This window comes from Zingiber officinale, chromosome 5A (genome assembly GCF_018446385.1).
Source record: "Zingiber officinale cultivar Zhangliang chromosome 5A, Zo_v1.1, whole genome shotgun sequence".
NCBI classification, from domain to species: Eukaryota; Viridiplantae; Streptophyta; class Magnoliopsida; order Zingiberales; family Zingiberaceae; genus Zingiber; species Zingiber officinale.
Genome location: NC_055994.1, coordinates 122,191,974 through 122,218,751, shown reverse-complemented (window position 1 = coordinate 122,218,751; position 26,778 = coordinate 122,191,974). Strand labels below are relative to the sequence as shown.

The 26,778-nt window shown below is 36.0% G+C and overlaps 3 protein-coding genes across 3 annotated transcripts; all 3 read right to left on the bottom strand.

The window, feature by feature from the left end:
* Positions 1-358: 358 nt before the first annotated feature.
* LOC121979948 (jacalin-related lectin 3-like) lies at positions 359-823 on the bottom strand. The gene is made up of 2 exons (XM_042531922.1): positions 728-823; positions 359-598 (listed from the first exon to the last, which is right to left on the bottom strand). Exons 1-2 carry the CDS (start codon positions 821-823, stop codon positions 359-361), a joined length of 336 nt encoding a protein of 111 aa, XP_042387856.1.
* A 9,476-nt stretch (positions 824-10,299) lies between these two features.
* LOC121983185 (protein GOS9-like) lies at positions 10,300-11,194 on the bottom strand. The gene is made up of 2 exons (XM_042536140.1): positions 10,867-11,194; positions 10,300-10,745 (listed from the first exon to the last, which is right to left on the bottom strand). The coding sequence occupies exons 1-2, from the start codon at positions 11,101-11,103 to the stop codon at positions 10,506-10,508; spliced, it is 477 nt and encodes a 158-aa protein (XP_042392074.1). The 5' UTR covers positions 11,104-11,194; the 3' UTR covers positions 10,300-10,505.
* A 3,230-nt stretch (positions 11,195-14,424) lies between these two features.
* LOC121979947 (cell division protein FtsY homolog, chloroplastic-like) lies at positions 14,425-15,507 on the bottom strand. Its single transcript, XM_042531921.1, has 5 exons — positions 15,430-15,507; positions 14,978-15,274; positions 14,803-14,907; positions 14,642-14,715; positions 14,425-14,542 (listed from the first exon to the last, which is right to left on the bottom strand). The coding sequence occupies exons 1-5, from the start codon at positions 15,505-15,507 to the stop codon at positions 14,425-14,427; spliced, it is 672 nt and encodes a 223-aa protein (XP_042387855.1).
* Positions 15,508-26,778: the final 11,271 nt, after the last annotated feature.

Below are 26,778 nucleotides of genomic sequence, written 5' to 3'. Positions count from 1 at the left end.
TTGTAGGACAAGCTTGGAACCGATTTCATTTTGAGTGAGATGCCTTGTACTGAGAGGATGCTCCTCAAAGTCTCTTGTCTCTATCGTTTTCTAGGCATCTAGTCCATAAAACTTTCATGTAACTTTCTTGGTTTCTACATATTTTTACCATTTTCCAAAAAAATAAAGAAAAAATAGAATTAGAACTCATAAAAGAAACACATTTTATTAGAGCAAATGAAGCTAGCCAGCTAGCTAGCTTGAACACCAAACACTAAAGTTGGCTGATCATCCATTACTGGAAACTACCAAATTTATTTAAAACCAATGGATATATGATCATGCAGATTTTGAAATACTGAATAGATAGCCAATATAATTAATTAGGAGCCAAATAGACTCCGATCCCATTTAGAAAACTTCCGGATTGGCCAAAGAATCCAACAATTTGACCCTCCACGACTGGAACAGTGAACTCAATGCCACCTCCTTTCCCTAAAGGTCCATACTTCTTCCCCAAGTTGGTCTTAAATTCGAGCTTAGCAATACAAGTTTCTCCACGAAAAGTTTTGACGGACCCAACCACTGAGTTGATATATTCAACAGGAAGTAGTTTGAACTGCAACATCTCAAAATCGATATATATAATGGTTAAGACTAATTAATAAGATGCATGTATATATATAACTTAGCTTGTAAAACTAGCAATGATAGTCCATATAACTAGAATGATGGTCATTTCACGTACCTCGTGGGATTGACCACCACTGCCGCCTATTCGGTGTGTTTTGACTTCATTCCCGTGAACAACGTAGGAGATCTCCAAACTGTCGACGATGGTCATTGCGTGGAGTACGACCTTTGTGATTTGGGAGGAAGATCGACCAAAGTCAAAGCTGCAGGCTCCGGTGCCTCCCCATTGTTAGAAAAATAATAATAATTATAATAATAATTATTTATTATTTTAATGTATGACTCATATGAAATATTAATTTAATTAAAGGATTTATTGGTCATTATGTATGGAATAATGGGAAGTTATTTTAACCTCCCAAAATTGCACGTAGCCAACTTGATGGAGGTTGGCTTCTTTACGTACATGGGTTCTGTCTCTCCCAGAAGTGTTTTTTCACCGTAGCCATTAGAAAGGTGTGAAGAAGAAAGCGAAAGGGAAGAGATAGATTGGGACTTGTAGAAATTTCTTCTGCCGTCGTTGTTTCCTTTCTCATGGATCAAGGTATGTCGTCAATCTTTCGTATAAATGAGAATCATGAATTTCAAGATCCTTCTAGTTTTATGAATTATGAACTTTAAAGAAAACTTCGATTTAACATGTGGTATCAGAGCCAAGTTGTGAAATTTATGATTCTCTATGTATGATTATCTTCCCTACTTTATATGAACCCTAATTTGAGAATTTTTGAAATGCTTGTTCGCTATGCAATTCTCAATTATGATAAGTATAATGACTTGTTAAACAAAAATTTAGCAGGGATAAGAATGACTTCGGTTCTGATTTCGGTTCAATAATTATTTGATTGTTTCAATAATTGTATTTTAATTAAAGTGGTATATTATGAATTGCTTTTCTGTTATGTATCTTGTAGACTTACATATTTTATAATGTGCAATTTCGGATATGCAATTTCGGCTAGTATGATCAAAAAAAAAAAAAACAAAAAAAAATTAGAAAGGAAACAATGCTTCAGTAAATGGTTTGTACGTGAATTATGTTGCCAACAATCCATTATGTTAAAGTAATAAAACTTTATGTTCACATACAAACTTAAGACTTGCATCCTGTTACAAAAATTATATACTGCATTCTTATGGTTTCGATTTATATGCTGTGCACTTTATTACTGTTATGCCGAGATATGCATGTTATGATTGAGAACATAATTGTTTATGAATTATTTAATATTTGGAAATTAAAGTATGATAGATTTGTTAATCACCAAAGTGGTCAAATATGTAAGTTATTCAATTCCAAATTATATATTTATATTTCAATTACCCATAGAATTTGATGCTATACGTGATGTGATAATTATTGATTTATGGGTCAATTGAAGTTCATTGTTGTAAGGCATTTATGGATCACCCAAAGGTTGATTAATTGCGCTTATAATTAATGGACATGATTGTTAGTAGTGTTTGTGCACTATTAGTTTTATTTATATATCCAAAGATAGTAAGTATTTCTAATTAGTGCATATATCATTACTAAATAATGTTAACTCTATTAGCATCATTAGGATTATTATTGTATGTTGATGTATCACCCAAAGGAGAACATTAATATACATGAATGCTTATTTGTTGTCTGAATCTATTTTATATATTAATTTATGACTCAAAGTATTAATGTTAAGCATGTGTTAATTGCAGTACATATTCTTGTTTCTTTACATTCGCATGCTACGTCTGTTCCGATTTTTAATGGGCTGAATTTCTTTGATTGGAGTGAACAAGTCCAATTTCATCTTGGTGTGTTGGATCTTGATTTGGCACTCCAAGTAGAGAAACCTGCAGCTATTACTAATGCTAGTGGCAATGAAGAAAGAGCTCATTATAAGGCTTGGGAAAGGTCAAACAGACTTAGCCTAATGTTTATGCGAATGAGCATAGCAAATAACATCAAGTCAGCTCTTCCTAAAACTGAAAGTGCTAAAGAGTTTATGGAATTTGTGAAAGAGCGCTCCCAAACCGCTGACAAGTCTCTTGCTGGGACACTGATGGGTACTTTAACCACCATGAAGTTTGATGGTTCTTGTACTATGCATGAGCATGCTATTGAAATGACAAACATTGCAGCAAGACTTAAGTCTTTGGGAATGGAAGTGGATGAAAATTTCCTTGTTCAGTTTATTCTGAACTCTTTACCGTCTGAGTATGGTCCATTCCAAATGAACTACAATACCCTGAAAGACAAATGGAATGTGCATGAATTGCATAGTATGTTAGTTCAAGAGGAAACCAGACTTAAGAATCAAGGAAATCACTCCATTCATTATGTGAATCATCAAGGAGCTGGAAAGAAAATTGAAAAGAGACATGGAAAGGGCAAAGGACAGTTAAAGATCTGTGAGTCCTCTGCTAAAATCCAAAAGAAAGAATCAAACAAGAATAAATGTCATTTCTGTGGGAAATTTGGACACTTCCAAAAGGATTGTCAAAAACGTAAAGCTTGGTTCGAAAAGAAAGGTAAGCTTATTGCTTATGTATGTCTCGAATCAAATTTGACTGAAGTTCCCCATAATACTTGGTGGCTTGATTCTGGAGGTACAACTCATGTTTCTAATACGATGCAGGGATTCCTTACAATCCAAACCATAAGCCCAAATGAGAAGTTCGTTCTCATGGGGAATAGAGTGAAAGTTCCAGTGGAAGCTGTCGGGACTTATCGTTTAATCCTTGACACTGGGCATCATTTAGATTTATATGAAACTCTTTATGTACCTAGTATTTCTAGGAATTTAGTTTCTGTATCTAAACTTGATGTTGCTGGATACTATTTTAAATTTGGTAATGGATGTTTCAGTTTGTATAAGCATACCTATATGATTGGATCTGGTATGCTTTGTGATGGTTTATATAAATTTAATCTTGATAGTATGTATTCTGAAACATTATTGACCTTGCATCAAGTTGGCACTAAACGTAGTTTAGTGAATGAACGTTCTGCTTACTTGTGGCATAAGCGTTTAGGTCACATTTCCAAAGAAAGAATGAAAAGATTGGTAAATAATGGCATTCTTCCTGATTTGGATTTCACTGACCTTAATTTTTGTGTGGATTGTATTAAAGGGAAACAAACAAAACACACAAAGAAAGGTGCCACAAGAAGTACTCAACTTCTTGAAATTGTGCACACTGATATATGTGGACCTTTTGATAGTAGTTCTTTTGGTAAAGAAAAATATTTTATCACTTTCATTGATGATTATTCACGTTATGGTTATATCTATTTATTGCATGAGAAATCTCAAGCAGTGAATGCCTTAGAACTTTATATAAGTGAAGTTGAAAGGCAATTAGACAGAAAGGTGAAAATTATCAGGTCAGATAGAGGTGGTGAGTATTATGGAAGATATGATGAAACAGGACAACATCCTGGTTCATTTGCTAAATTCCTTGAGAAACATGGTATTTGTGCTCAATACACAATGCCAGGTACACCACAACAAAATCGTGTATCAGAAAGGCATAATCAAACTTTAATGGATATGGTTAGGAGTATGTTAAGTAATTCATCTTTACCCATGTCATTGTGGATGCATGCTTTAAAAACTGCCATGTATTTGTTAAACAGGGTTCCTAGTAAGGCAGTTCCTAAGACACCTTTTGAACTGTGGACAGGTAGGAAACCCAGTTTAAAGCACCTGCATGTTTGGGGTTGCCAGGCAGAAATAAGAATTTATAATCCACAAGAAAAGAAACTGGATGCAAGAACGATCAGTGGATATTTCATTGGTTATCCAGAAAAATCTAAAGGGTATAGCTTTTACTGTCCTACCCATAGTACAAGAATTGTTGAAACTGGAAATGCTCGGTTCATTGAGAATGGTGAAACCAGTGGGAGTGAAGCTTCACGGAATGTGGAGATTAAGGAAATTAGAGTACAAGTTCCTTTAACGCGTACTTCTAATTCTTTAATTGTTGTTCCTCATGTTATTGAACCATGTAACAATCAAGAAGAACAACAAATTAATAATCCTGAGGTTAATAATGAACCTATAGCAGAACAACCACAAGAAATAACATTAAGAAGATCCGAAAGAGGAAGAAGATCTGCTATTTCGAATGATTATGTGATTTATCTACAAGAGTCAGAAGATGACTTAAATATTGATAATGATCCAGTTTCATTTTCACAAGCTATTGATAGTGATAATTCTGATAAATGGTTAGATGCCATGAAAGATGAGCTTAAATCAATGGTACAGAATGATGTATGGGACCTTGTGGAATTACCTGAAGGATGTAAGAGAGTTGGGTGTAAATGGGTCTTTAAGACTAAGCGTGACTCTCATGGTAATATTGAACGTCACAAGGCTCGACTTGTAGCCAAAGGTTTTACTCAAAAAGATGGCATTGACTATAAGGAAACATTTTCACCAGTTTCCAAGAAAGATTCTTTCAGAATTATTATGGCACTGGTAGCTCATTATGATTTAGAGTTACACCAAATGGATGTGAAAACTGTCTTTCTAAATGGGAATTTAGAGGAAGATGTTTATATGGACCAACCAACATGGTTTATAGAAGAAGGAAAGGAACACATGGTGTGCAAACTTAAGAAATCAATATATGGACTTAAACAAGCTTCCAGACAATGGTATCTCAAATTTAATGATACAATTATGTCCTTTGGATTTAAGGAAAACATTGTTGATCGATGTATATATCTGAAGGTAAGTGGGAGCAAGTTTATTTTTCTAATTCTGTATGTTGATGACATCTTGCTAGCAACTAATGATCTTGGTCTATTAAGTGAGACTAAGAAGTTTCTCTCTAACAACTTTGAAATGAAGGATATGGGTGAGGCAAGCTATGTGATTGGAATAGAAATATTCCGAGATAGGTCACAAGGATTGTTAGGTTTGTCTTAGAAAACATATATTAATAAAGTTTTAGAGAGATTCAGAATGGATAAATGTTCATCATCTCCTGTTCCAATACAAAAGGGAGACAAATTTAGTCTTATGCAATGTCCACAGAATGATTTGGAACGAAAACAGATGGAGATGATTCCTGATGCATCTGTTGTTGGGAGTTTGATGTATGCTCAAACATGTACAAGGCCAGATATTAGCTTTGCAATTGGTATGCTTGGAAGATACCAGAGTAATCCAGGATTAGATCATTGGAAAGCTGCAAAGAAAGTCTTAAGATACTTGCAAGGGACAAAGGATCACATGCTTACTTATAGAAGATCTGATCGTTTTGAGGTGATTGGATATTCAGATTCAGACTTTGCTGGTTGTGTAGATACAAGAAAGTCTACATTTGGCTATTTGTATCTTTTAGCTGGAGGAGCAATATCATGGAAGAGTGCAAAGGAATCAGTCATTGCTACATCTACCATGGAAGCTGAATTTGTGGCATGCTTTGAGGCTACGGTTCAGGCTAATTGGTTGCGGAACTTTATTTCAGGACTTGGAATAGTCGACAGTATTGCCAAGCCGCTGAAAATTTATTGTGATAATTCCGCAGCTGTCTTCTTTTCTAAAAACGATAAGTATTCTAAAGGTGCTAAACATATGGAATTGAAATACTTTGCCGTTAAAGAAGAAGTTCAGAAACATAGAGTGTCAATAGAACATATTAGCACGAATCTTATGATAGCTGACCCTTTAACAAAAGGGTTGTCGCCCAAAATATTTTCTGGTCATGTTGAGAGTATGGGCATCATGTCTACTGGTGAATGTTAAACAGTAATGTTGTTTGACACTCTGAGCTCATTAATGTATAAGTTTCTGAATTTTCTGTTTTCAATCTTATGTGTATGCATGCAAATGATGATGTTGAAAACAGATTTTGTCTTTGATAAAGACATTATGTTTGAACCCGTTATGGATTTCTCATTCTAAGATCGTGTGAGGAGAAGACTAATATAGTAGTACATGGAAGGGAATATGTTGTTATAATAATATATAACCGCCATGACTCTTATTAGTTCCTATCCTTGATTACGTTAATGATGGAGCCAATATATGTAAAGTCTATTCATGCGCATTATGATTGATATAATTATTAAGTGACACAATATCACATGAGTCAAGTGGGAGAATGTTAGAAAAATAATAATAATTATAATAATAATAGTTTATTATTTTAATGTATGACTCATATGAAATATTAATTTAATTAAATGACTTATTGGTCATTATGTATGGGATAATGGGAAGTTATTTTAACATCCCAAAATTGCACGTAGCCAACTTGATGGAGGTTGGCTTCTTTACGTACATGGGTTCTGTCTCTCCCAGAAGTATTTTTTCATCGTAGCCATCAGAAAGGTGTGAAGAAGAAAGCGAAAGGGAAGAGATAGATTGGGACTTGTAGAGATTTCTTCTGCCGTCGTTGTTTCCTTTCTCATGGATCAAGATATGTCGTCAATCTTTCGTATAAATGAGAATCATGAATTTCAAGATCCTTCTAGTTTTCTGAATTATGAACTTTAAAGAAAACTTCAATTTAACACCCATGGCCCAATCTTCATGACAACCATGGCTAGCTGCAGGCCGAGGCTTTGGAGGCAATGGAGGATTGAGAAGGCTGAAGGAGAGACATCTCTTTTATAGACTCAAGAGACAGAGAGATAAATTAAGACAATTAAACTAAGAGAAGGGAGAAGAAGAGCTCTATCATTGCCATATTGATTGGTTTAATCAGTCGGTCATAGGTCTTTTTAAAATCTGATAATGTCGGTTCAATTAGATAAGAAAAGTCAATACAATCCACTTGTTCTATTTTTTCTCATCTCTTTCTAGTATTATTCCCTTCTCTTCAGTTGTCTTTTATTATTATTATTTCCGGTCTTTCCTCCTCTTTCTCTTTTGTTTTTATTTCTTCAACTAGTGGATCATGTGAAGGAATCTAATAATCTACGACTCAAAGAATTATTTAGTTTAGATCCACTTCTTTTGCTTACGGTGATCCAAGTTCCTGTTTAATACTCAAAGAGTTCGATTTTCATGTTTGACATCACATATATGTGCGGTGTTTAAATTACTTGTGATATTGGAAAGTCTGCTAGGATCATCTGTAATTTTTAGATTTAACCAAGTATTTGATTGAAAACTTTATAAGGCCGGACCAGTTATTTTTTAAAATTAATCGATTTAAAAAGTTAGATATATAAATTATAAAAAAACAACTAAATACTAATAAGAAAAAACTAAGATCCCAAATGAAATATATATTAAGAAAATGATATTTTGAAAAAAAAATGTAACGATTTCTTAGTATCGATCTCATAAATATAAAAAGAAGTTAAATATAGGTACATAGGTATTAGGTGTATGATAAAGTAAATCTTAGATTATCAATTCTGAGAATCGACCCCTAATTATTATGTCAGAAATATCATCATACCCTTATCATTTGTGATATATCCTGGGAAAACAAAATGATACTTTGAAAGATAGACTTATTAACTTAACAGTTTCTGTTATTAACTTTACAGAGAGATATAAAATGAGATAAATATAGATATATAAATATTAAGTACTTGATGGATAAACTTCAAATCCTCAGTTTGGAAGAATTAACCCGAACTACCACTGAGATACGCTCTCTAACCCGAACTACCACTGAGATACGCTCTCAAAAAAATGATACTTTGAAGATTCGACGTTGACAGAATATTAAATATCCTTAGAAAAGGTTTTTTTTTTCTTTCTAAATGAAACCGTCTTTATAAAAAATAATAATTTATTTTTCATAATACTTAGAATAAGCATAGTTCTCTACGTAAACTAGATCAAAATTCACTTTCTATTTGAAATAAAGAAAATCTGTTTTTAAAAGAAAATACCAAGGGCGGATGCATCCACTATCTCTATAATCACCGATTGTTTGAAGGACTTTTGAGACAAAGCAAGGCTTCAAGCTAATCCGTTGAAGTCCAATAAGTACATAGCGGGTGTAGATGAACAAACAAACGGTGAGCTTCTAAAAATTACATGTTTTCAAGAGGGTATTTTGCCCTTTAGGTATCTTGGTGTTCCTTTAGCTATGGTGAAGCTTCGGATTACAAATTATGAATCCTTTCATGATGCGGTGACCAAGAAGATTATCTCTTGGCCGAAACACACTTTATCTGATGGAAGGTGCTTGGAGCTAGTTCGATCAGTATTATAAGCATTGAATGCTATTGGTTATCTATTCTCCCCATTCCAAGTGGAGTGATTGATAAGCTCTATGGAATCTGCAGTTCTTTTGTTTGGTCCACAAAACATTCGTTGATCTCATGAGAAACTATTTGTTTATCAAAAACAAAGGAGACTATGTCATTCATGACTTGCATGCATATGGAACAACGCTCTACTATGCCGGACATTATGGAACATCCAAACAAAGAAGGATTCACTTTGGATTCGTTGGGTGCATCACCATTACCTCAGGGGTGTAGATTTTTAGCAATGACAATGCAAAGTGTCGACCTCTCCTTTGATCAAGATGTTAGTCTACATTCATGGCCAAATTGTGCAATGAGAAGGTGGCTATGGGGAGGCCAACACGAAGCTTTTGGAGTGGTTTACTATAACGACCCGGCCCCTAGGCCCCTTGGGCGACCACACTAGCGGCCCAACCTTGGTCCCTTGGGCGGCTACAATGGCGGCCCAACTGGCGACCCCTTATGTCGTCAACCGACGACCATTCGGTCGTGTCGTTACTCACAAGGACTTCCCACCCCTGGCCAGTGGATTTTTGCCTTTCCCAGGATTCGAACTCTAGATCTCCAGGTTAAATACTAGAGTTTATGAATCCTGGTAGCCAAGTGAGTGACACTCACTTGCTACCAGGATTCATAAACTCTAGTATTTATCCTGGAAATCTAGAGTTCGAATCCTGGGGAAGGCAAAAATCCACTGGCCAGGGGTGAGAAGTCCTTGTGAGTAACGTCACGACCGAAGGGTTGTCAGCTGACGACATAAGGGGTCGCCAGTTTGGCCGCTAGTGTGGCCACCCAAGGAGCCGAGGGGTCCGGTCGATATGATAAAAAGGAGTAGTTTACAGCAGAGAAGAATGACACAACTAATGCCTATTTGTTTTTCCAGTCACAAATAGTGACTGTCTCTTGGGTGCCAATTATGGAAATTCGATCTACTCCCCAAACACCAGTTTTGTTGTTGGTTGCTTGTTCACTGGCAATTGAGGACAACAGACAAATTGGTGTTTGAACTTCATAAGTATTTCTCCATATGTCAGCAAGATGTGGAGTCAAATGATCATATTTTCTTTCGTTTCCCTATCACGAGACAATTTTGGGACAAGGTTTGGAAATGGCTGGGCATCCAACTAGCCATGTATACGGCAAGAAGTTTGTTTAGAGTTTTCCAGAGACAATTCCAAGGCAAAGGCCAGTTGACGAAGGCTCACTATTTAGCGGCAACTTGTGTGATTTTTCTTGTATGGCAAACTCGGAACCGACTTCGTTTCGAAGGTGAGGTGCTTTGTATTGAGAGAATGTTCTTCCAAGTCTAGACTCATCTACCGTTTTGTAGACATCTTGTACATGTAATTTTCATGTAACTTTCTTGGTTTCTATATATTTTTACCGTTCCCCAAAAAAATTAAAAAATGGAATTAAAACTCATAAAAAACACATTTTATTAGAGCAAATGAAGCTAGCAAGCTAGCTTGAACACCAAACACTAAAGTTGGCAGATGATCCATAACCGGAAACTACCAAATTTATTTAAAACCAATCCTACGATGAAGCAAAGTACTGAAGAAGACAGCAGAATGGATGGATGATCATGCAGATTTTGAAATACTGAATAGATGGTCAATTAATTAGGAGCCAAATAGACTCCAATCCCATTTAGATAACAACCAGATTGGCCAAAGAATCCAACAATTCGACCGTCCATGACTGGAACAGTGAACTCCGTGCCACCTCCGTGCCCAAAAGGTCCATGTTTCTTCCCCAAGTTGGTCTTAAATTCGAGCTTAGAAATACGAGTTTCTCCACGATAGGTTTTGACGGACCCAACCATCGAGTTGATATATTCACCAGGAATTAGTTCGAACTGCAACATCTCAAAATCGATATATAAAATGGTTAAGACTAACTAAGATACATGTATATAATAACTAATTAAAACTGGCAATGATAGTCCATATAACTAGAATGTTGGTCATTTCACGTACCTCGTGGGATTGACCACCACTGCCGCCTATTGGGTGTGTTTTGACTTCATTCCCGTCAACAACATAGGAGATCTCCAAACGTTCGACGGTGTCTCCTGTGTGGAGTACGACCTTTTTGATTTGGGAGGCAGATCGACCAATATCAAAGTTGCAGGCTCCGGTGCCTCCCCATGGCCCAATCTTGATGCATCTCCATGATTCTCTGAAGCACTTGTTGATTAAGCTGGAGCAAGCCATGGCTAGCTGCAGGCCGAAGCTTTGGAGGAAATGGAGGATTGACAAGGCTGAAGGAGAGACATCCCTTTTATAGACTCAAGAGACAGAGAGATAAATTAAGACGAATTAAACTAAGAGAAGGGAGAAGAAGAGCTCTATCATTGCTATATTGATTTGTTTAATCAGTCAGTCATAAGTCTTTTTAAAATCTGATAATGTCGGTTCCATTAGATAAGTAAAGTCAATACAATCCACTTTTTCTATTTTTTCTCATCTCTTTATAGTATTATTCCCTTCTCTTCAGTTGTCTTTTATTATTATTATTTCCGGTCTTTCCTCCTCTTTCTCTTTTGTTTTTATTTCTTCAACTAGTGGATCATGTGAAGGAATCTAATAATCTATGACTCAAAGAATTATTTAGTTTAGATCCACTTCTTTTGCTTACGGTGATCCAAGTTCCTATTTAATATTCATACCTTAGTTTTTAGTTTTTATGTCCGCTCTCTCTCTCTCTGCCCGTATAATGTTTTCAAAACAAACAACTACATGGCCCCGGGCTCAGTGTCATGGTAAACAATAAGATAGACACCCACGTAATAAGAGTTCGATTTTCATGTTTGACATCACATATATGTGTGGTGTTTAAATTACTTGTGATATTGGAAAGTCTGTTAGGATCATCTGTAATTTTTAGATTTAACCAAGTATTTGATTGAAAATTTTGTAAGGTCGGACTGGTTATTTTTTGAAATTAGTTGATTTAAAAAGGTAAGATATATAAATTATAAAAATACAACTAAATACTAATAAGAAAAAATTAAGATCCCAAGCGAAATATATATTAAGAAAATGATATTTTGAAAAAAAAAAGTAACAATCTCTTAGTATCGATGATACGAATATGAAAGAAAATAAATATAGGTACATAAATGTTAGGTGTGTGATAGGATAAATCTTAGGTTATCAGTTCTTGAGAATCGATCCCCAATTATTACGTCAGAAATATCATATGTCCATTATCTGGATACGTCCTGGGAAAAAAAATGATACTTTAAAAGATAGATCTATTAACTTAACGGCTCCTATTACTTACTCTATAGATATAAACCTATTACTTACTCTATAGATATAAAGTGAGATAAATATAAATATATAGATACTACTTGGTGGGATAAACTTTAAATCCTTCGTTCGGAAGAATTAAACCAAACTATCACTTAGATACGCTCTGAAAAAAAAAAAACTACTTCGAAGATTCGACGTTGACAGAATATAAAATAACCTTAGAAATGTCTTTTTTTTCTTTCTAAATGAAACAGTCTTTATAAAAAATAATAATTTATTTTTCATAATACTTAGAATAAACATAGTTTTCTACGTAAACTAGATCAAAATTCACTTTCTATTTGAAAAAAGAAAATCTTTTTTTCTTAAAAGAAAACACCAAGTGAAGAAGGCATTGGTACAGAACATGGTTATTTGAGGGCAATTTATCAAATTATTTATTCACACCACAAGAATAATAATAACTAAGCATTATCCTGCTCGATGAAATTAGTTATATGAATTGTTTTAATGTCATTATACTCTATCTTTTATTATAAGGTCATTTAAATTTAAATAAGCTTATTTTATTATTGTTAATTAAGTCTTTTTTGATTTTACTCTTCCTCGTTTGATATGCGTGTTTATCATAGTTTCACATCGTCTAACTAAAGTATTTATTGATCGTCTAAGTACATACTCATGTCATCTTAAATGTATCTCTCGGAGTTTTTCCTCAATAGATGTAACTCTAACTTTCTCTCTAATACTCATATTTCTTATTCTATCTATCCTCATATGCCCACACACACTACAAGAAAAAAGCCTAACAACAACGGTTTTTCACCATTGTCGTAGCCCATTTTGAACTGTTGTTAAAGGTCGTGTTGTTAAAAGGGGTGCCCAAAGACAACAGTTTTTAACCGTTGTCTTTGAAGGCAAAGACAACATTTTTACAACAGTGAAAAACTGTTGTCTTTTCCTTCAAAGACAACAGTTTTTCACCGTTGTCTTTGAGCGTCTACCTTTAATAACAGAGTCTTCAACAACAGTTTTAAACTATCTACGACAACGATGAAAAACCGTTGTCTTTTTTAGAAAAAAAATAAAAAAAATTAATACATAATTTTCCAATATTATAAATCATTCAAAATACTAAATTTCAAAATAAAATTTAATATACAATTTTCTAACATTCAAAAATAATATCTATAACATTCTGAAGAAATTTCATAAGCAACCAACAAAATTTCATAAGCAATCAACAAAATGATAACACTATTAAAACAAAGGTAGAACAATATAACACAAGATTTTCTACTTAGATGTCGGTGAAGAGGAGGGATTGCAGCTCCTAGTGCTCCCTTAATTTGTTATAGTCTCTTCATTTTTTTAGCTTGTCGGCATTCTTCCCAATACTCTTGAGGACACCTATTCGAATAAAGATATATATTACAAATTAGCAACTAAATTGTACGTGTGATTCTAATTGCACTGCATAAATGTTACATAACCATAAAAACCATTTGATATAGTCATCTAATAGAAGTGCAAAAAGCGTTATCTACGTAACATAAATGGTAACCTCTTGAAACAATATGGTGGCTCTTAAATTTCTTATTAAGCAGAATTTTCATTCTATGTCACTGCATACAAAGCTTCTATTATAAATCATGCAAACATTATTTTTCCCAGTGATCAAGCAACATTAATTCTAAAAGGTACAATCTAATGCAAACGTTCCCACACAAGTCTAAGAATGTGACACGGAGCAGGGAACAAAATAGCTCAGAATGTGACACAAGTCCAAGAGTTTACATGCTCAAACCAAAAGGGCAAAATAATATTTTTTTTGCATATTATTCAGAATTAATCCAAAAAAAATCCAATATCATTGAATATTAATTATGAGTACCTGACAGAAAAAGTAATAACTTAGTTAACACACAATAAGATGGAAGAGGAAGAACTGTGAACTCCTTTTTATCTAGATTTTGATTAGCTACTAATTTATAACTATTTCAACACAATAGGAACAGCTCTTGCCTTATCAATCAGCAACCAATTCATCTCTATAAATGAATTACATGTCTAGTTGCAATCAATACAGGAGCATAATGAGAGGTAGAATTAACTCCAAAATTCAAACACAAATAGATGAGTTGAGAAGAACTTTGCTAAAAAGATTTTGCGATCACTGTTACATCTTACAAGTAAATCCTACACAAAAAATAAACCTGAGTAACTTGGGTAAAGTACCTAGCCTAAGGATGAAAAGAATACACTCCGCTACTTTCTTCAAGGTGAAAGCATAAACGGAAAATGTGCAAGTGAACATACAAGATCAAAATGATTACCAAGAGACCTTGTCTTTCCCCCTCCATTAACACCAACAATCATAATCACTGCAGGTTTTCTGGTTGCACATGGAAATCAAAGGCTTTGCAATTGAGTCCAGCTTGGACGAAAGACCAATTGGATAAAAATACATGAAGGATAATTCAAAGTCTAGAACCTAAATCCCAGCTGAAGCTCTGTCTTACTGCCCTTGCTTGTCAACAACTGGAGCACGCTCGTCTTCAAAGCCTCCTAGATATTTGTTAATGAGCATTAACTTAGGCAGTTACTGAAGGGGAAAAACCTACAAGGAAGATGCTGAAGAAAGAAAAAGTTCACCTTTATCTCACTTCCAGACTTCAGCTTCCCCGCTAGTATATCTTTCCGAAGGCTGTCCACGATCTTGAACGAAATTTTCGGGCCGAAATCAGACACTAAAAGTGCCTACAAGAAAAATTCGAATGAAAATCAAAGTCAACTCTTCCCACTGCATGATCATCCTTTTTTTAGCCACCTCTTCGAGCTCATCCAGAACTCGGTTGGTGTCGGCGAGGTTCCAGTAGAGGAGGAGCTCATCCACAACGGAGAGACTCTCACGCGTCTTGGAGAATCCGAAGAAGAGCTTATCAACATCGCTCTTGGCCTTCTCCTTGATGAGGTGACCCAGCCGGGTGAAGAACCCGGTTTGCCCGGTGGCGCACCGAAACCGAGCTGACGAAGAGACTCCCCTGGAAACGAAGACAGAAAAGGACGCCGCTGAAGCAGGAGAAGAGACTCCCCTGGTAATCATTCTTGGACAATTTATAACATTCTGAGTTATAAATTTTCATTCTATTTGTACAATCTAAAAGGTACAAATAGGGGACTGAAATGGGGTGGCCAATGTTCCCTGCTCCGTGATATCGATCTGGGACTCCTGTCCCCAACTTATAACCCGCGTAAACGTGATTGCCTGCTGATCAATACCCAATTCTTGTAGTTTCCCTTGAGATAGATGAAGAAGACATCTACCAAGAACAGCTCTCGATCCCTTTGCATGGCCATGGCCTGCAAAGCATCATGGCGCAGCTTCTACGCTCTGCTTCTGCCGCTACTCTTCCTCCTCCTGTGCCAGGCTGCTGTTACAGCTACGGGGCAGCAGCAGCAGCAGTGGAGCCAAGAAGCTTGTGCTCCCTTCTCTTGCGGTCTGTTCCACGACATCAACCACCCATTTCGTCGAACAACTGATCCGCCTCAGTGCGGGGATCGGATGTACGAGCTCACCTGCGACGGCGACAAAGCCACCATCTCCATCGGCTCCACACACTACTTGATCACTCAGCTATCTTACAAAAGCGGCACGATCCGCTTGGTGGATCCGAAGTTTGCGAGCGGAAGCTGTGACCTCCCTTCCCAATCTTTGTCACCCTCCGATCTTTCAAGCTATGGCTTCGACCATTACCAAAATGGTTGGTGGGCAAGTTTCATGAGTTGTAGGACAAGAATCTAGGCCCAGAGTTTGTATCAGCTTGTTCCTTGCTTGAGCAACAAAAACAACACTTTTGTCTATGTCGTTGTTGCAGATAAAGGAAATAGTTTGTGGTACCTTTATCCATCATGTCATTTTGTGTCGATGATTCCAGCGGCAGAAGTGAGGAGGCACTAGTGAGGAGGCAGCGAAGATGGATGAAAGTCGAAGTGGCGAGGAGGAGGCGCTGGTGAGAAGGAGGCAACAAAGATGACTGAAAGTCGAGGCGACGAGGAGGAGGCGGTGAAGATGGTTGAAAGTAGAGGCCGCGAGGAGGAGGTGGCGAGGCCGAAAGTTGAGGCGACGAAGAGAGCGGCGAGGAAGGAGGCAGCGAAGAGGGTGGTGAGGAGGGAGGCGGCGAAGAGGGAGGTGGCGAAGAGGGCGGTGAGGAGGGAGGCGGTGAAGAAGGCGGTGAAGAGGGTGGTGAGGAGGGAGGCGGCGAAGAGGGCGGTGAGGAGGAGGCGGCGAAGAGTAGGGTTTTGGGAAAGAGACAAAAAAACAAGGCATAAACAACACTTAATAAACAGAAAAATGACGAAGGAGAAAAAATGGCGAAAGAAAAAACAATCGCATTCAACAACACTTAATAGACAGCGGTTTTTAAAAACTGTTGTTGTAATCCCAAAAAAGCGTACATAGACAACAGTTTTAAAAAACTGTTGTCGTACCCTTTAAAAACCGTTGTCGTATCCAAAAAAAAACATAAATAGACAACAGTTTTTAAAAACCGTTGTCATAGGCCAAAAAAATTACTAAAAGACAACAGTTTTTGTTAAAACCGTTGTTAAAAGGCAAAAAGACAACGGTTTGGTATAAAACCGTTGTCGTTTGAGTGTTGTTGAATGACGTTTTTCTTGTAGTGACATCTACCATAACATCCTCATCTATGCAACTCTCATCTTCTGCTTATGTCTCGAGTCATAACCCAACATTCAGCTCCATATAACATAGTAGGTCTAATTGCGGTTTTGTCAAACTTTCTTTTAAGTTTTAGAGCTACTTTATGATCATATAAAACACCCGACGTTTTCCTCCATTTCAACCATCCTGCTTGTATTCTATATAAGACATCTCTCTCAATTCCTCCATCATTTTACAAAAATGATTCTAAATATTTAAACCTCTCAGTTCTGAACAACTCATTATCTATTATCTTAACAATTGTCTCATTACATCTAATATTGCTAAACTTAAATTTCATATATTCTGTCTTTATTCTACTAAGTTTAAAACCTTTCCCTTCTAGTGTTTCCTGTCAATATTCTAGTTTAGCAGTTACTCCTTCATGTGTTTCATCTACGAAGACAATATTCTCTACAAACAACATACACTACGGTGTCGTGATTGGAATGCCCACAGTGAGCTCGTCCATAATTTGTATAAAAAGATAGGGATTTAGAGTTGATCCGTGATGCAACCCTATTTTTATTGGAAATCCTTCAGTTACTTCGCTTGAAGTCTTTACTCTGGTTGTTACATCCTTATGCATATCCTTAATTAGTTCAATATATGTTACGCTAACATCTTTCCTTTATAGAATTCTCTATATAATTTCTATTAGGACTCTATCATAAGTTTTTCTTCAAGTCAATGAATACTATGTGTAGATCTTGTTTTTATTCCCGATATTTTTCAATTAATTGTCTAAGAAAATGTATAGTTTCTATTGTCGACTTTACAAGCATAAACTCAAATTGATTTTCGGTCACTATGTTCTCCTTCCTTAATCTTTTTTTCTATTATCTTTTTCCAAAGTTTCATGATATGACTCATTAGTTTAACACCCCTATAGTTTACACAATTTTATATGTCTCCCTTGTTTTTATATAAGGGAACTAGAGTACTTATCCTCCATTGATCAGATATTTTTTTTATTTTTAATATCATGTTAAATAATTGTATAAGTCATTCAGTACCTTGTTTCCCTAGGTACTTCTACACCTCTATCGGAATATCATATGGTTCAATGACTTTTCCATTGTGCATCCCATTTAAAGTTTATTTTACTTTTGAAATTTGAATTCTACGATAAAAATTTAAATTTCTATGCTCATTTGACCTACTTAAATTACATAAGTTAAGTTAGTCACCTAAGTTTTCATTAAACAGTTGATGAAAATATCTCTTCTACCGCTCTTTTATTTCTCCATCGTTTACTAGTACCCTATTACATTTATCTTTAATACATTTTATTTGAATAAGATCTCTTGTCTTTCTTTCTATCACTTTATTTATTCTATAAATGTCTCTTTCCTCTTATTTTGTATCCAATTTTTGATATAGTCACTTAAAAATTTCATTCTTTGCTTCACTACTTTTTTTAGCTTCTTTCTTAACTATTGTATATTTTTTTAAGTTTTCCTTATTTTTACAAATATATAATTCCTTATAAGTTATTCATTTTTCCTTCACTTTCTCTTGTACTTTCTCATTCCACCATCAAGATTCCTTATTTAGTAGCGCATGTTCCTTTAACTCACCTAGTACACTCTTAGCTACTATTTTCAACTTTGATACCATCTTATACCATATTGTATTAGAGTCACCATATATTTCACTTAATGCTTGTACTCCTACCTTCTCCTTAAATATATTTTGCTTCTCATCCTTTAACTTTCACAATTTAATTTTAGGAGTCATATATATTTTCTTTCTATTAATACTATGATTGAGACGTATATCCAATAATACTAATATATATTGAGTATTTAAGCTTTCTCCAGGAATAAATTTACAATCTTACAAATCTTTCTATCATTATTCTTAACCATAAGAAAGTAAATTTGTGATTTATTATTTCCACTTTTGAACGTAACCAAGTGTTCTTTCTTTTTTCTTAAAAAATGTATTAACTAATCTAAGGTCATAACATATAAGGTCATATGTGTTGGTGCAGATTGCACTAACGGTCTAACTCAAGTTTTGATGAATGACAAGGGAGTTAAGTTTGAGGTTTTGTGATCTAATTGCTTACCGAGTGTGTAGGAATTGACAAGTTCGAAGAACTAGACACCAGGCTAAAATTCAGCTAGGTCCGCGGGATCGGATAGTTGGTGCGAAGTCCAGATAGGTCAACGGGTTGACCGGATATCTGGCAGGAAGTCCGATTGGATTCGCGTAATCGGATAACTAGCAGAAGTCCAGTTGGATTTGCGAATCAGACAACTGCATGAAAACCTAGTAGGTCAAAAGGCTAGTCAACCGATTACAAGATGGTAAGTAAAGGTAAGTCACTGGAGTAGAGTGACTTTGTGAAGACGCGCCCCGGTTGAGGGATAGTAGGCGTTGGTTCATGTTAAGTCCATTTTAGACCTCTAATTTGAGACATTGACTAGTTCCTGGTCCTGGGAGGACGGGAGCTAATTACTACTTATTTTCACTGTGCTAACTTTGTTTTGAAGGTTAGATATTTTAATTTTAAACTAACACAACTTGTAGGGAAAAAGGAGTAAAAAGTATTCGTATGAACAGTACCTGAAGGCGTCTTTGCACTGTTCATAGAAAGTGCCTTCAATGGCTTGAAGGTGCCTTCCAGAGGATAAAAGTTGATAGATTCAACGATAAGCTTCAGCAGATTTCGGGATCAGATTTAACCTATTAGAGACACCTTCAATGCTTATGGAAGGTGCCTTCCATGCCCTATATAAGGCAGTCTCGACCAAGCTTCTTTCAACAACTACTATACGAGCTACTACGTGTCAATTCGAGGTTCTGACTGCTCCGACTTCCTGCTACGACTCTGCTATGCCCGACAACTGCTTCGAGGACTTCCGATCGTGGTCGGCAAACCGACACCGACACAAGAGTGCTCTTACATCGATCCCTATGTGTTGGTAACAAAGTTATTCTGTACTTAATTACTGAAAAAGGGAAGTGTAGCGTGTTACACTTCGCCTAAATTCTTTATACTCGATTCTCTCTTCTAGAGGTACCGAAATAGGTATTTTAGTAGATTACCCATTGATAGGTCCGCGAGACCTGGATCTTGGAGTAGGAGTCGCTGAAGGCTCCGAACTAAGTAAAACCGACCGTGTTTTATTGTGTTCGCTTTCTTACTTAGTTTTCCGCTGCGTACTCATCTTTTTTTTAAAAAAAATAAATAAGTGTTCGCCTGGACCGACTCCAGGCACCCGGATTGCTAGGGAGCCCCATGCACCTGCCCGGGTGAGACTAGTCTGGGCGCCCGGACCCCTTCCAGGCGCTCGAATCCTCTTTTTAGCTCCTTTTCCTGCAAAAAAGGGTTAGTCCTGGGCAACACAAATATGTTCATCCTATATAAAACAGAGTTCTTGCAACTCAGCAGATAGGAGTAGTAATTAGATCATGTCTCCTCGAGACCAGGATCTAGTCATAATCTCAACTTTGGTTTTCCAAATGGACTTAAGTTGGATCGACGTGTACAGTTCACTTAACGGGGAACACGTCCTCACTAGATCTCTCCTCTAGCCGCTTACCTTCACTTACCAACTGTAATTACTTGACTTGCCTTTGACACAATAGGTCTTCCTGCCAGTTGTCAGGTCTGTAGACCCAACTGGACTTCGGTCGGTTGTCAGGTCCCGCGGACCCAACCAAACTTCCCGCCATATATCAAGCCCCGTGGATCTATCTGTACTTCCCACCATCTATCAGGTCCCGAGGATCTAGCTGGATTTCAGCCTGGTGTCAGGTCCTTTAGACCAGCCAACTCCTGCATACTTGGTAGAAAGGTTAAACAAATAACACATCTAACTTTAACTTATTTATCATACATCAAAACCAGATTATCAGTACAACTTGCACCAACACAATATACAAGCATTCAATTATCAATTTTGAATAAATCCAAAGTATTCAGGGTTGTTTTCAAGTATGCACTTTGGAAACAACATTATTAAGGAATTTATTGTATCTTGAAGGAACATTTACTTAGTTTGAGGGTATCACTGTCGTGGGAGCAAATAGCTTAAGGAAAGTGAGTGTACGTGCCTTATATTTGTTCTCTAAATTTATTGAAAGATTTACAGAGTTTCTCAATCACGGTAGTTCTCCAACAAGAGCGAATTTGAAGAAGCAAAATCCTGCACTTGGTGGGTTTAGGAATGAGGGAATGAAATGATAGTAAAAGATAATATTTGGATTGTGGGTTTGGGAATGATAATTTGGGAATGATTTCTAGATTTATAGGAATAAGTCAAACTCATATAATTAGGTGAGTTTTATTTCCATTCTCATTTCCATTTCACCTTACTATCAATCCTATACTCATAGTCATTCGAGCTATTTAACCAAACGTCACCTAAATTTTCTTATCGAAGTGAATTCCCACCAACATAGTTGGTCGGGCAGGAGCTAAACATTAAGAAGCCCAGCTCAAGGATTTCCTCCATGGCCAGATTATTTGCAGTTGTGCGTCCAAGACCGGGTCTAAAATTTCAATTGCTTGGCCATCTCTAAATTTCTTCATTGCCTGCTTCCAGAATTAGGATAAGGTTTAGGCCATAACTGAATAGTGTTGAAAGAAGACATCAATCAGGGAGTGATGAAAGGTCTTTCCATGGTAAACTTTGTCGTCCCATTTTCTTTTCACCATGATGAATCACTTCTTTGATATCGCCTTAGATTACCATGCAAGCGACGAACATGAAGTTCTTATAAAATAACACAACTTTCGAGTTTTAACTTCACTATTCGATTCGATTTCAGCATTTTTAAATAAATAATAATTAAAAAAAAAAATCAATCTTTACAAGAGTCATTCCACTGCCCAATGACCAATTTAAGGAAATCAAAAGGTCTCTAATTAGCGACGACTTCATGAAATAAATAGGGATTTTTAATAAAATCTGATGCCCAGTAGTGATGATTTTCAAGGATTTCTTTTCGGTTTCGAGCACCTGCTAAAAAACAGCAAGCTCAAAGAGTGATAGTGAGTATATGGCTGGTCAACTGTCAGCATTCGGTTATGCTGTGACGGAGGATCCTGAGCAGGCGGACTTATGGCTGATAAATAAGTACTTTTCTTGTTCATAATCTTCGATTGTTGTTTTTTGTATCTGCCTTTGACTTCATGCCAACTTGTTTTCTACTAAACATTTTGCTAAACTTTAGTGCCACCTTCAATCACTGTTTATGCAATTCTGTTATCCGGTCGTTTGTCTTATGCCGTGTCACATTCATGGTAGTGAATTGCAGTTTGGAAAAAGCAGCAGGAGAAATTACTTTGTATGTCACGTTGTTGATAATTTTAAATACATGAATTAAAATAAATTAATATGGTAAAGATTTATAACGATCTTTTGTATATCTACAATCGACGGTGGCAAAATTCATTATCAGAAGAACGATCATAGGATCAAAAAACTCTCCGTAATTCCATGAATCAAATTCCACCGTCTCAAATGTTCTCTTTCTCTCTTTCTTATCTTTTTCCTTATGTTACTCAATGATCCTTGGACGCACCCCTTTATAAAGGGAAATAACCCAGGGGTATAATGAAATTTTCCATTAAGAGTAGTGGGGAATGTGGACATGTTCCCACGTTTCCACTTTCCCCATTTCTTACATCTCCCGCTCGTCCAAGGTAAGTCGCTAAGACTAGTTCATTCAGTTAAATCACAGAAATTAGTTAGTCACGAAGACTAAATAAGTCACATAGACTATTTGAGAGTTTAGTCAAATAGACAATATTAGAACATCCAATCCATACGTAGAGAAAATGGTTCATGCGACAGCAAGCACATTGAGCGATAGTTGCTAAGAAAATTGTTACACCTTACATAGCCGCTCTCTGAGCAATCAATGCTAACAAAATTGTTACACTTTACTTAACCGCTCATATAAATTAGAGACACACTTTGCATGACACATAACCTCTTTCCTGGTGACACATAGCCTTTATTCAGAATCTATCCAATCTCCCAGTGGCACATAGCCATTATCTTGGAGATATCCATGTCTTACTATTTATCCAGATTAAATAATTTTCATTTACATCAATATGAACATCTCTAATCCCTTATCATGACCATTATGCCAAGAGCATGTTTTATATCCAATATTCACATTCAATTATATACATAACATAAATGGGTCGACCAGTGAATAACATCTAATGATGTAAATATATTTAATCATCATTTTTAGCTAGAATATATTCATACTAATCAGTCGCTTTCCTAGTTATGTTTCATAGACCGAATCATACATAGTCATAGGATACATGATAAAGTAGCAGACACTGATTAGAACTTCAAGTAAACATCTAAATAGTCACTAAGGCAAAAACTAATATTAACTTATAATCTCAAAGGTCTCACATAGTAGAGAAACAGGGATCCATTCTCCTACTACCTTTATTGTCGCAATAGCACATGTGGTATGAATCACATGTTACGATATTATTCTCTTTACTAAAAAGAGCGCATGTTGTACTCAAATTTAATATCGTACAGATTTTGATCTACACATACCTAATGTCTAATCCTGAATTCAACATATGAATTCTAATCTAGCTTTCAACAGGTTCAGTAAATGGTGGGTTCATTTACTTCGATCATTATTAACACATAAATGATCTCATCTTGACACAATTATCAAGGTGACCTCAACTTATGGATCTGTCTCTAATTTTAGTTACATAAGCTATTCCATAAGTAATTGTCTTACCTCTATTTGTACTTAACAAACAGAGATGATTGTCCATATGAGTGGACCAATCTCAACCTGTCAACATACTCACCGAGATCTTATATAAATGTAATAAATATAACATATACACTGAATAAATTATGGCAAATGACACAATCAAGTCAAAAAGTCTGATTGTTATTTCAATATTGTTACATTCTACGAAGTCCCAAAGACTTTACATGTTCTTTAAATGGCTCTTTAGTCATTGACTTAGTAAAAGGATCTACAAGCGTAGCACATGTAGGGGCATACTCAAGAATTACTTTTCTTTTAGATACAATATCCCTCACAAAATTATATTTAATTTCTATATGCTTATCTTTTCTGTAATATTTGGGATCCTTGGAACAAACTATTGCAGTTTGACTATCATAGTAGACAGTTACTGGACTCCCACTATCCTCATCAATTTTCAGATTCTTCGGGAACCTTCTTAACCAGATAGCTTTTTGTACAACTAATGCGCAAGCTACATCCTTAGCTTCCAATATCAACAGTGATACACGTAAGCCTGTTTCTTGCTTTTTCATGAGATGGTGGTCACCATTTTGCAAGAAGGCATAGCCGAATGTGATTTTTCTATCATTAAGGTCGCCAGCCCAATCTACATCTGAATAACCTTTCAGACTCATAACTGATCCTCGAAAACAGAGACAATAATCTGTTGTCGCCTTCAGATATCTGAATATCCTTTTTACCGTCTTCTAGTGTCTCGGTCCTAGGTTTGATTGGAAGCGACTGACCAAACTCACAACATAGCTGATATCGGGACGTGTACACAACATAGTGTACATCAAACTACCAATAGCACTGGTATATGATTTTTTATTCATCTCAACTATTTCCTCTGGAATTTTAGAACACATACTCTTGCTCAAAATAGTACCTTTCACAATAGGTGTATGTTTTACGTTGCAATTTGACATGCTGAAATGATGTAACATCTTATTTATATAAGACTCTTGCGACAGACCCAAAAGTATTTTAAGACAATCTCTTATGATCTTCACTCCTAAGATGTATTCAGCTTCTCCCATATCTGTTGTATCAAATTGTGACATTTCCAACTATCAGCATATCATCAACATATAATGATAAAATGACATACTTTCCTTTTTATCTTTTCAGGAAAACACAATGATCCTTATTGATCATCTTGAAACTATAAGATAAAACGACTTTGTTAAACCTTATGTTCCATTGTCTTGACACTTGCTTTAGCCCATATATAAACTTTCTAATTCTACATACTTTCTGCTCTTGGCCTTCAACAATGAAACCTTCTGGCTGAACCATATAAATTTCTTCGTCAAGATCACTATTTACGAAAGCGGTTTTTATATCCATTTGATATAATTCCAAGTCATAATGTGTCACAAAGGCCAAAATAACTCATATTGATATAAATTTTACTACGGGAGAAAATGTTTCTTCAAAGTCAATACCCTCCATTTGGGTATATCCTTTTGCAACTAAACGAACTCTGTATCTGTTAATCGATTCATCAACTTTCCTCTTTATTTTGAGAATCCACTTATTCCCAATAGTCCTTCGGCCCGGAGGAAGATCGACTAAGTCACAAACATGATTCTGAATCATGGACTCCATCTCTTCAACCATTGCAGCTTTCCATTTTTCTCTAACTTTACATCCTAATGCTTTCTCAATGGATTGAGGTTCATCGTCGCCAATTGGAAGTGTAACCAATGCCTCATTCTCAATGTCAAACCTCTTCTTAGGTTTAATCTTATGAACACTTCTCCATAAGTTGGGCTATTGAGAAGTTAACTCATGACTCGGCATATTACTCCCACTCGGTTGACTAGACTCAGGTATCCCTTTTGACACCTCTCTTGTTGATAATATCTCATCCTCCTCAAATATAGGAACATTTTTATCAACATCACTCTGATTGCTGTTTCAAGAAAAGTTGCATCTCTTGAATCTATTTCGAAGATGGTTTCATCTAGTTGCTCACCTATGAAAACATGACCTTTAGAGGTCTCATGATATCTTATAAAGATACATTTCTTACTCCAAGGTCCCAATTTTTCATACTTTTGAGAACTATCATGAACATAAGCAGCTGACCCCCAGGGTCTCAGATTACTTAAATATGATTTTCTGTCTGTCCAACGTTCATATGGGGTAGATGGAACTGACTTTGAAGGCGCTTTATTAAGTATATAGGTTGCAGTTAATAATGCATCTCCCCAATAGGAGATTGCCAAATTAACCTGCGTCATCATAGACCTAACCATTTCAAGAAGAGTCCTATTTCTTCTTTCAGCTACCCCATTTTTCTGTGGAGTTCCAGGGATTGTCAGTTGTCTTATAATCCCTCTATTATTACATATTGCCTTGAACATATCAGACAAATATTCCCCTCCACAGTCAGTGAGTAAAGTCTTAACTTTACGTTTCGTTTAATTCTCAACTTCGTTCATATAACGAATGAAGCAATCCAATGCTTCAAATTTATGAGAAATCAAATAAACATGATCAAACCGAGAGAAATTATCAATAAATGTAATGAAATAGGAACCTCCATGTCTAGACTTCACATTCATTGGACCATAAATATCCGAATGAATTAACTACAATGTTAATTCAGATCTAATAGCCTTACCAAATGATTTCCTAGTTGCTTTTCCAACAAGACAATGCTCACATATAGACAATTGAATCTTAGCCTGAGTGCCCAATAGACCCTCTCTAGCTAACCGATTCATACGTTCTTGTCTTATATGTCCTAATCTAGCATGTCAAACCTCATCAGTTATATCTGCATTACTAGTTAGAGCAATGTTTGAAAAACAACCTTCAATAGCATAATTGACATCTAGTTCTACATTAAGAACCATAAAATCATTTGTTAAAAACCCATGTCCGATTGACACTAAGTCAATCTTAAGTTCAACACATCGATTGTAAAAATGAATATAATATCCTAAATCAAGAAGACACGTAACGGAAATAAGATTCCGTCGAATTTCAGGAGTATCCAGGACATCATGTAGAAACAAAACTCCACCACTACGGAGGTTGAGTTTGCAAGTGCTGACTCCTTTGACTTCAACTCTTTCATTATTTCCTACATAGATTCATTTGTTGTCAGTTGGTACCCGACGGTACTC

What these genes read in the sequence shown, in the direction of transcription:
- LOC121979948 (XM_042531922.1), bottom strand. Translation starts at nt 823, where the DNA reads ATGACCATCGTCGACAGTTTGGAGATCTCCTACGTTGTTCACGGGAAT. An exon ending in GTGGTGGTCAATCCCACGAG is followed by an intron (nt 599 to 727) that starts GTACGTGAAATG and finishes GAGATGTTGCAG; the next exon opens with TTCAAACTACTTCCTGTTGA.
- LOC121979947 (XM_042531921.1), bottom strand. Translation starts at nt 15,507, where the DNA reads ATGGCCATGCAAAGGGATCGAGAGCTGTTCTTGGTAGATGTCTTCTTC. An exon ending in AGTCTGGAAGTGAGATAAAG is followed by an intron (nt 14,716 to 14,802) that starts GTGAACTTTTTC and finishes ACAAATATCTAG; the next exon opens with GAGGCTTTGAAGACGAGCGT. An exon ending in GAGCTTCAGCTGGGATTTAG is followed by an intron (nt 14,543 to 14,641) that starts GTTCTAGACTTT and finishes ATGTGCAACCAG; the next exon opens with AAAACCTGCAGTGATTATGA.
- LOC121983185 (XM_042536140.1), bottom strand. Translation starts at nt 11,103, where the DNA reads ATGGCTTGCTCCAGCTTAATCAACAAGTGCTTCAGAGAATCATGGAGA. An exon ending in GTGGTGGTCAATCCCACGAG is followed by an intron (nt 10,746 to 10,866) that starts GTACGTGAAATG and finishes GAGATGTTGCAG; the next exon opens with TTCGAACTAATTCCTGGTGA.